Source organism: Apium graveolens, chromosome 8, assembly GCF_009905375.1.
Source record: "Apium graveolens cultivar Ventura chromosome 8, ASM990537v1, whole genome shotgun sequence".
Taxonomy (NCBI): domain Eukaryota; kingdom Viridiplantae; phylum Streptophyta; class Magnoliopsida; order Apiales; family Apiaceae; genus Apium; species Apium graveolens.
In genome coordinates, this window is record NC_133654.1 from 251,894,027 (window position 1) to 251,904,570 (window position 10,544).

Genomic DNA, 10,544 nt, shown 5'->3' on the forward strand with positions numbered 1-10,544 from the left:
GTTTAATTGATTATCTGTAATATAGGTATAAATATTAGAAATAATACTATACTGACAAATTGTCATGTGTATAGGAGTTATTTTTTAATCAATTTTTTTCTTACAGTGTATTCTTTTCATATTTTATTACTATTTTAATTTTAATTATAATAATTTAACCCATCAAAATTGATTTTAAAAAGAGGACTTTTTAAAAATAAAGTTTTTAAGTCCTTTTTTTGCAAAAATACGTTTTTAAGTTTTAATTTGGAAATATACGATTTTTCATTTTTTTACAAAATATTCCTCTACAACTTGATACGACCAAATATAATCTCAAATATAACTAAACAATGTTTCAGTCAATTATAAGAAAATGTAAAAAAAGTTGCATATATATATAGTTGATTTTGATTTCAAATTATATTTTTAAAGAATTTTCAAAAAATATATTTTTAAAAGTATTAAATTTGGTAAAAGTTAGTAATTTCTCGTTAATTGTTTATTTAAAATATAATAGTGGGAGTGATTGATTAGAATTAGGATACGGGTTCCGACAAAAAAGAACACGGGGGACAACCTGTTTAAGATCGTTTTTGATAGCTGCGTTCTGGGGAACTTGTTTAATTACTTATTTTACGAAGTCAAAACACTTCTTAAATTGATATTAAGGATTTGACTACTGACTCTACCTCTGGCTTCTGAGTTCTGTTGTTATGTCTAAATCTAATGTTTCCAGTGTACTAGAATCTATGTCTGGAGATGATCCTCGTAATATACATAAAAGTTGTGTGAATCAAAGTTTTTGGCACAGTTTAGCTTCTTTGAAGCTCGATCATCTAGGAGTTGACGAGTCTCCAGTTCCAATAACAGGTTACAATTTTTGTTTTTTTTTTGACATGTATAATTCTTCTACGCTGGCTTGGATTATATAATAACACATTGTCGTTTTATTTATTTTTTCCAGGTTTTTATGCACCTGCAAGTTCACCCGTTTCGATTTCTTTAACTGTTGTGGCTGAATCTTTACCGCCTGAACCAACTGCTCATCCAATTTTAACTAATGGAGATAGGAACAAATGCTGCATTCCAGGCACTCTTTACAATACCAACACGATCGAAAGCTTTAAGGATGATGAACATAGACAAAGCTTGTTTAAGGCCGAAGCTCAAAAGGTTGTATGTTTTGTAATATGCCTTATGAAAACCAATGTAGTACTAATTTACTTGGCAGATCAAGGTATCGTCTCGCATGTCATGATTTTTTTATTTTTACTTTGATATTACAAGATTTGGGAAGATATTCATTCCGGGAGAGTAGAGCAGGACAGTTCTCTGCTTTCCAGGTTCCTTCTTATCACATTCGCTGACCTTAAAAATTACGAATTCTACCACTCGTTTGCTTTCCCTGCTCTGGTGCTTGATCCACCTGCAACAATAGCTAACTTGAAGCCCGCATCTCAATATTTCAGCCTAAAGGAGGTGCTCACTATGTGCAATTAATTTTCCCAATTTGACTTAAATATTAGCGTGCTTGGGTTCATTTTAATCTTTGAGAATATGTTCCGTAGGCTGAATCCCTTATAGCAGCTTGTAAAGAGTGGCGGAATTCAAGCACCACTACAGGTACAATTAGAAGCTCCTTATTGAATCAAATATTATACTGCTTCCAAATGAGGCTCCTTTAATATTAAGTACAAAATTATAGTTTTCGGTAATATAGTCGTATGTAATTTGTTTTGATTAGCAACTTAAGCATTAAATCTGGTGCAGGTGTGCCATTCTTTTTGGTGTCTATTGATTCAAATTCAAATGCTTCCATTAAACATCTGAATGACTGGGAATTTTGCAGAAGTGATGGTCATAAGGTCTGTTCATACGTCTTTGTACCGCCTGAGAGTCTTCTCAATGTCAAAACTAATTCTATATATTTACACGTGCCATGTGTGTTCTTTAATTAGGTCTTGCCCTGTTATGATTTTAAAAGTCAGTTACCTGCTTTCTGAGTTTTTTTAATTTGTAGCAGTACCTTTTTGGCTTTTACGATCCTTGTCATCTTCTAAATACTCCTGGCTGGCCTCTACACAACTTCATTGCATTTATATGCTCAAGATGGGATCATCAAAAAATTCGCTTTTTCTGCTATCGTGAACACCGTCGTGGTTTTGCTGATTTGGGGGCGTCCCTTGTCGGTGAGGCCTTAATATCAGTTTCACTAGGTAGGGCACAGGAACTTTGGTAAAGCTTTTTTTCTGCTTATTACATTATCTCGTTCAATATTTTGAGTTCTCTCTTAGGTAGTTGCATGTTTTGGACAGAATGGAAAGATCAAAAACATATTCCCAATGCTGTTGGTTGGGAGTTCTACGAAAAAGGGGAGATGTTTAGCAAGACTAATCTTGCTAATTCCATGAATTCAACTTTGTATGTTTCAAGTCTTATTACATATTAGCTCAGTGTTGAATATTTTTTTTTGAGGGATCAGTGTTGAATATTTTTATACTAGTTTTTAGCTCTAAAAACATTGTTAACAATCACTATGACAGGTCAGCAGTAACAGCTGCAGAGTTGAACTTAAAACTAATGAAATGGCGTGCCTTGCCATCATTGGATCTAAATACGCTGTCTGCTACCAAGTGTCTTCTCCTGGGTGCAGGCACCCTTGGATGTCAGGTGGCTCGCATGCTCATGGTGAGAGACTGATAGTTAAATTCAGCATATAATTTTGCATGGATGTTATATTTCAGATTAAAATTTATGTTGTTTTGCAGGCTTGGGGTGTCCATAAAATTACACTAGTTGACCGTGGCAAGGTATCAAATTTGGATCCGTTGTGGCAGTCCCTATACACATCAGATGACTGTGGTAAATATAAGGCCCTTGCTGCAAAAGAACGTCTGGCAGAGATATATCCCGCTGTGGTAATAAAAGTTTCTTGCGTGAAGTTTTTATGAACTCTTTTTGTCAAAATTCAGAATTTATCTTCTCTCCTGTATATGTTTGCTCAGAAAGCTGATGGTGTTGTGATGTCCATACCAATGCCTGGAAATCCGGTTCCCATCCAAGATGAGCATGATGGTGTACTTGAGTGTTGTGAACTATTACAGGATTTGATTGATTCTCATGATGCAGTTTTCCTTTTGACTGGTACAAGAGAAAGTCGTTGGCTACCAACCCTTCTATGTTCCCATGCCAACAAGGTCGAAATTTTTATTCTCCTATGTATGCTTAAGTAACAAAATGTGAATCGATTGCAACTCTCACATGGCATTACACAGCAACTTCTTGTTTTATATAGAATTTAGGATACCAGATGAATTTCATTGATATCCGATTTAGTAATGAGTAGGCTACTGAGATTAGTCATTTTGTGTGAACATAATAATGAGATGTTTCATAAAATATTGAATAATTCTCGATATGAAGAAAGAAATTAAAACGGTTAATAAGTTTTTTCATCTTTTGATAAGATTTGGAAAGCGGGGCCTAAATAGTTTTTTTTATAGAGTGATGATTTTTTAATGGTGATTCTAGTATAAGAATTAAATATTCATGTCACTGTTTATTATTCTAAATGTTAGATGAAACCAGATACCTATTGTTTGATCAGTAAGTGTTGACAGATGTTGATATGTGTGTGTGTGTGTGATTTGCAGATTACTGTTACAGCTGCTTTAGGTTTTGACAAATTTCTAGTTATGCGTCATGGAGCTGGTCCCCTCAGTGATTACAGCACTGAATCCGTGAGTGCTTTATCTGCTGAAATGGGTAATTCTTCTCTAGCAGACAGAGATACAAGGCCGAGATTGGGTTGTTACTTCTGCAGTGATGTCGTCGCACCAATTGAAGTAATTCTTTATAAAGCATTTCTTTATATATAATTACCTAAATATATTATAATGCGTGGTTATGTTCTTTTGCAGTCGACTTCCAACCGCACTTTAGATCAGCAATGCACAGTAACACGTCCAGGACTTGCTCCGATAGCATCTTCCCTTGTAGTTGAACTTCTGGTCAATGTTTTACATCATCCGCATAGGTAAACTTTTTAAATTTATTATATACTAAGTGTGTATTTTATGATTTCTCAGTGATGATAATGTTTAATCATACAGATGAATATTGAAGTAGTTAAATTGATAGTTCTACCCAGAAGCATCTCTGATTGTTATACTCAACTGCAATTTTACAGGATATATGCCGATGCAACGGATAGTGGATTAATAGAGCAACCACTTGGAATATTACCTCATCAGATCGAAGGTTCACTCTCTCAAGTTTCTCAGAGGACACTTGACAGCAATTCATCCAGTTGTACTGCTTGCTGTTGCACTGTAAGTTTACCATAGTACGACTTCTCTAATATAAGGTTGAGCAGAAGCACATAGTTTCTCTTGATAGAAATACATAAAAATCTTCGGATCTATCAAGTTATAATCAATTCAATATATTAATCATAATACACGGAGTATAAGCTTATTCGTAGATAAAATGATAATAAATTTCTTATGTAATTATAATACTATAACTCATTATATTCCTGAAAATATACTTAATACAACGAATTACTTGGTCAATTAGAGTTCATATAATTTGAATGATATAAACATACCCTGACTTGTAAAAATTTTAGTCTATTGTCTCCATCAATACCCTGACTTGTAAAAACTATTAATTTTACGTTTTCAGTTGATCAAAGGTTTTTAAACCTTCTGAAGTGAATTTAGTGCTTAATTAAGCCATGCAGAGAGAAATGTACAAATTTCTGACAAAACATTTTGATAATGTAAATAAGATTAATTTTTATTTCATGTCCCTCCCAACTCTTCGGTTTATCCTGTGTCAGACAAGACATTTATGCAGTGTCATATGCTTTGACTAAAGCATTAACACTTTGACCAGATGAAAGACTATATTTGACTGGACTTGGGATAACGAAAAGAAATTGAATGAGAAATAAGAATAAGGTAAAAAAGAGGCCTAATTTGCGTAGTCCTCTACTGAATCATGTTAAATTTTGCTCCCAAATTATGTTTGATATACTTATTGATATGATATGATGTGTCCCCAGACCCATATCAGAGTCCCAGTGCTATCAAATTTCCGGAAACTCAGAACCTGACACTCGGATGTGTCTCCAAGATTTAGTTCTTGAGTCCGACTAATGGAACTATTTTATATTTTAAGTGTTTGGGATTCATATGAACTTGCAACATCCATTTGACTTTCACTAACGTGTTAGTCTAAGTAACCGTCTGATTTCTTTTCTTTCTATCAATGCAACATATTTACCTATGGATTACCAATCATGTTTCCAATATATTGACATGATGTTTATGTTGTTCAGGTGGTAACTGAATTTCACTATCGAAGGATGGATTTTGTCCTTCAAGCCATAAATCACCCTACATATTTGGAGGGCATCACTGGCCTGACAGAGCTAGAGAAAGCTGCAAATAGGCCTTCTAATTTAGCTCTAAAAACATCATTAATGATCACCGATGACAGTTTAGCAGCATCATCTGTAGATTTGAACTTAAAACTAACGAGACAGCGTGCCTTTCCATCACTGGACCCGAATACGCTTTCTGCTACCAAGTGTCTTCTCCTAGGCGCAGGTACCCTTGGATGTCAGGTGGCTCGCATGCTCATGGTAAGTGTTAGATTCAGCATAAAATTTGGTGTGAATATTGCATTACAGATTTAAAAAAAATGATGTTTTGCAGGCTTGGGGTGTTCGTAAAATTACACTAGTTGATAGCGGTAGAGTATCAATGTCGAATCCATTGCGACAGTCCCTATACACATTGGAATCTGTTAAAGGTGGTGAATATAAGGCCCGTGCTGCTGCTGATAGACTTAAAAAGATATTTGGCACTATGGTAATGATGTTACTCGTGTGAAGCTTTATATATGAATTCTTTTGTGGAAAATTTCAGAATTTATCTTCTACCTTGTATATGTTGGCCCAGGAAGCTGATGGCATTGTGATGACTATACCAATGCCTGGACATCCGATTCCAAGCAATCATGAGCATGAAGTACTTCAGAATTGCAAACGGTTGCAGGAGTTGATCGATTCTCATGATGCAGTTTTCCTTTTGACTGATACAAGGGAAAGCCGTTGGCTACCAACCCTTCTATGTTCTAATGCCAACAAGGTCGAACCTCTTCTTCTCATTATATGATAATTGATAATAAGTTAAATGCTCATTTTTCTGCAAATGTTTATGTATTGCAACTGTAATATGTCATACACTGCAATTAATTGTTGTATATAGAAATTTGTGATATCAGATGAATTTTATCGTTTTCTGCTTTATAAATGAGTTAGTAAGCTTTTGATATTCAGTCATTAGGTTTGGAATAGAGGATTCATGATGTTTCATACAGAAATCCATCTTATCCCAGAGAATTTATCACCCATTTAAATCAATTTTTTCATCTTTTGGTAAGAATTAGAAACAATTTTTTCATCTCATTCTCATAAATGAGATAAAATGGTTAAAACAATTTTTTCATCTTTTGGTAAGAATTAAAAAGCTGGACTAGTGATTATAATCCAAGAACGTAAGATACCTGTCTCTGTTTATAATTCGTTACATGATTTTAATATTAGAGGGTACCTATGGAAGTCTTATATTTGGAATTAGCTTCGTAGAGTTGGATTCGTTATTGTTGGGTGTTGACATACACACATACATATGATCTGCAGATTACTATTACAGCTGCTTTGGGTTTCGATAGTTTTCTAGTTATGCGTCATGGTGCTGGTCCCCTCAGTGATTACAGGGCTGAATGCATGAGCGCTTTGTCTGCTGAAATGGGAAATGCTTCTCTCGCCGACAAAAGGCCGAGATTAGGTTGTTACTTCTGCAGTGATGTTGTCGCGCCTATTGATGTATGTACCTATTCACGAAGAATTTATTTTATTATAAATATATGCCTTATTTGTACTATAATGCTGGTTTTATTCTCTTGCAGTCAACTTCTAATCGTACTTTAGATCAGCAATGCACGGTTACTCGTCCAGGACTTGCTCCTATAGCATCTGCCCTTGCAGTAGAACTTCTACTTGAAATTTTAAATCATCCGCGGGGGTAAGCTCTTACTTTTAATACATACTAAGTGTGTAACTGACTCCTTGTAATGATGTTTAAGCATACAGTTAAAATCTTAAAGTGATACTTTGACGGATCAGCATTTCTGATAGTTACACTGGTTTAAATGCAACTGTACAGGATATTTGCCAAAGCTGAAAGTGCCAATACAATGGATAGTGGATCTGTAGAGCAACCTTCTGAAATTTTACCTCATCAGATCCGAGGCTCACTCTCTCAGTTTTCACAGATGAAACTTGTCGGCCATTCATCAAGTAGTTGTACTGCTTGCTCTTGCACCGTAAGTTAAAATTACTACACGATTCTTTTATAAAAATTGAGCAGATTCACATACCTCTTTTTTGTTAGAAACAGGAATAAAACCTCACATCTAACCAGTTCTGATCAATTTAAAATGTTTAGTATCTCTGTATAGAGATCCTAAGACACAGGGATCAGGGATCAGTAAAGTTGCAGATAAAAGGAAACAAATTCGTACATAATTATAATACTATAGTTAAATATTTCCAAGAACCTACTTCATATAACTAATATACCTAATCAGTTACAATTAATTTATATTTGAATCATACATAATCTATTTACAATTTAAATTATTAAATATTTTATCTGCACAAATACTATGTCTTGTAAAAATTATTACTTTTACACTTTCAGTTGAAAGGTGTTTTGTAGAATCTCCTCAGTGAATTAGGCACTTTTTCAAGACAGGGTGACTGAAATGCGCATAATTCTTAAAATTGGTTTGCAAAATTAAAATAACATTTATTTTCAAGTTTCAACCCAATGTTTCCAGCTCTTTGGTTTTGAAAGTTATACGCGTATCGGAAACTTACTCATCCTGACTAAAGTGTGGAGACTTTACCAACAGAGACTAATTATCAGATGAACTTTGTACGCAAAAAAAAAAAATTAGGAGAAATTAGAAAAGTAGAATAATTAGAAAATTAGAAAATTAGGATTCATCTTCTTAGTCCTCTACAAAATCATGTTATATACTTGCTTATTAATGTAATAATAAGATACGATGAATCCTCGTGCCCATGTCCATAAATAGGACAGCATGCGCCCAATGTTTAGAAATTTGAAGTCTGGTCAGACTGTGTGTTCAGCATTTCATACCCGAGTCCGAGTCACTGACATTGTATACGTTCTCTTTTAGATGTTTGTAGTTCATATATACTCGAAAAACGACAGTCATCTAACATCACCACTGTGTCGATCTGTTTGATCTCTTTTTCCCATCAATGCAACATATACATTGATTGATTACAAATCATGTTTTCGACATATTAACATGTTTTTTATGCTGTTCAGGTGGTAAATGAATTTCGCAACCGAAAGATGGATTTTGTCCTCGAAGCCATAAATCACCCTACCTATTTGGAGGACCTTACTGGTCTCACAGAGCTGCAGAGAGCTGCAAATTCTTTTGATTTGGACTGGGATAACGATACAGATGATGACAATGAACTTACCGAAATCTAAGATGGTTGTGTAGCAATTATTAAAAGCCCATCTGTCACATACATTACTGTTCAACATGTCACGGTGATATCATATTTATGTTATGTGTTGAGATGAGTCATTGTTGACGGAAGAATTTGGTATCAACAAAGTTTGAGGTTCGTAGCCGGAAACAAGATCTGTGATGGCGGTTCTTCGTCGGAAACGTGAACAGTAGTCGGTGGATCTGATGAACTGTATTCGTCGGAAAAGATGAACAGTGTTTGGTGGTGGTGATTATTGGGGGCTGAGATTCAATTTCGGGGGGTTATTATTATGGATCGTTTATATATCAACCAATTTCGGGGGGTTATTATTATGGATCGTTTATATATCTGCACAACCCTAAAGAGGGAAGGCGAGGGAAGGTGCATGCATTTTCGTATTAATTAATATTGTTATTTTTTGCATGTAGTAAGCAATAGACAAAATCAAATTCATTATTTTAAATGAAATCATCTCTATAACCTCATACTAATTATACATCATAATCTCAGAAAACATTATTTTATAATGCTATCATACACAATCAGATTTAAATCAGAATTTTTTTACCTCTTACAATAGCTTTCTGGTCACCGGAAGTCTCAACTCACCCTTGCCCTATTATCCATAACGCTCTCCAAGCTCCTTTGGATATTCTTTGGCTGGATGCAGGAGTCCTCACACGGTCTCTTCCATATCGCTATTCTTCAAGATATTATTTTTCTGAACCAATTCTGATTGTATATAATACTTATAAAATAATCTGTTTCTATTATTATGATATATTCCTAGTAGAGTTTATAGAGAGTGAAGAAGTTTAGCCAGACATATTCAGAGAGAGAGAGAGAATTGAACTTCAGAAATTTTCGTATATCTCTTTTCCATTTCATGTATGGACTTATTTATAGTAGTCTTTCTATATGGTTACAGATTACCGGGATAACCGGTTTCTTTTACATAATTACTAATAATTCAGGAATCTTTTCTTTTCTTTGTCTTCCATTTCTTCTTTTGTCGTCTCTTCATATTTTCTTCATCTTTATCTTTTGTGTCTGCCATGATATCTTGCAGGATCTGTCATCTTTTTCCAGGGAATCTGCTTTTTCTTTTCTTCTTTCTTCATCTTTGTCTGCCATGATATTTTTGGAATCTCCTGGTAATATAACTTTTTGGTTTTCACCATTCAATTTGCAGTATTCTGGTGTATTACACCATTTTTGTATTATGCAAAGGGATCAGAATTCATCCCTTTGTCATCATCTTTTAGACTGATAATAGGTCTCTTTCGAGGACCTGTTATTCTTTGATAATATTCAGTAGTATGTTTTGCATGATTATATTTCAGGTTTTCTATTTTATCAAGCATTATCTCTAATGCCATAGTTCCTGAATTTTGTATAATATTATCATAATATAAGGTTATTATACTTTCGGTGAAACCTCCACCATGGCTTTCAGAAATAATTATAGCTTTCCGAGCTCGTAGTATATCTTGTATTTTGGACCTGAGGGTAGCTAGTCCAATGGCTCGTTTTTCACATAACCATTCCTGGAATTTGTTAATATCACAGGGATTTGGCAATTTCAAGCTTTTGGTTTCTCCCACAATATCTGCCATATTCCTTCCCAATTTAAATAGTTGACATATTATTATGGGTTTTCCAACTAGATCGGTTGATGCATCAAAAACTTGTATTCCATATGAGCCTGCTCCCATTTCCCGTATCATAGCTTCCACGGATTTGACAATTATACTTGGTAGCTTTGATATACAATACATGGTTTCATTTGTTAAGATCTTGTCAACAAAACCATGTATAAACAGGTTATAGACTATGTCAGGTTTTGCATTTTCACAACAAATATATCTGGGATATTTTGTAGATTTTGTCAGTCTGCAAACATCAGGGTTAGATTTATAATCATAATATTTCATCATTTGCTCATATGTTT

General features: G+C 34.4%; 1 protein-coding gene across 1 annotated transcript; it reads left to right on the forward strand.

Annotated features, from left to right (window-relative positions):
* Positions 1 to 664: 664 nt before the first annotated feature.
* Positions 665 to 8,873, forward strand: LOC141678624 (ubiquitin-like modifier-activating enzyme atg7). The gene is made up of 20 exons (XM_074484970.1): positions 665 to 852; positions 947 to 1,155; positions 1,270 to 1,461; positions 1,551 to 1,605; positions 1,753 to 1,847; positions 2,006 to 2,198; positions 2,298 to 2,403; positions 2,526 to 2,670; positions 2,751 to 2,900; positions 2,988 to 3,179; positions 3,636 to 3,827; positions 3,903 to 4,018; positions 4,172 to 4,313; positions 5,327 to 5,632; positions 5,706 to 5,861; positions 5,952 to 6,140; positions 6,695 to 6,880; positions 6,964 to 7,079; positions 7,221 to 7,380; positions 8,418 to 8,873. The coding sequence occupies exons 1-20, from the start codon at positions 696 to 698 to the stop codon at positions 8,586 to 8,588; spliced, it is 3,228 nt and encodes a 1,075-aa protein (XP_074341071.1). The 5' UTR covers positions 665 to 695; the 3' UTR covers positions 8,589 to 8,873.
* The last annotated feature ends 1,671 nt before the right edge of the window (positions 8,874 to 10,544 follow it).

Excerpts from the sequence above, each read along its gene's own strand:
- LOC141678624 (XM_074484970.1), top strand. The coding sequence starts at position 696 with ATGTCTAAATCTAATGTTTCCAGTGTACTAGAATCTATGTCTGGAGAT. Across the intron at positions 1,156-1,269 it reads TTAAGGCCGAAGCTCAAAAG|ATTTGGGAAGATATTCATTC; the intron begins GTTGTATGTTTT and ends TGATATTACAAG. Across the intron at positions 7,381-8,417 it reads GTACTGCTTGCTCTTGCACC|GTGGTAAATGAATTTCGCAA; the intron begins GTAAGTTAAAAT and ends TATGCTGTTCAG.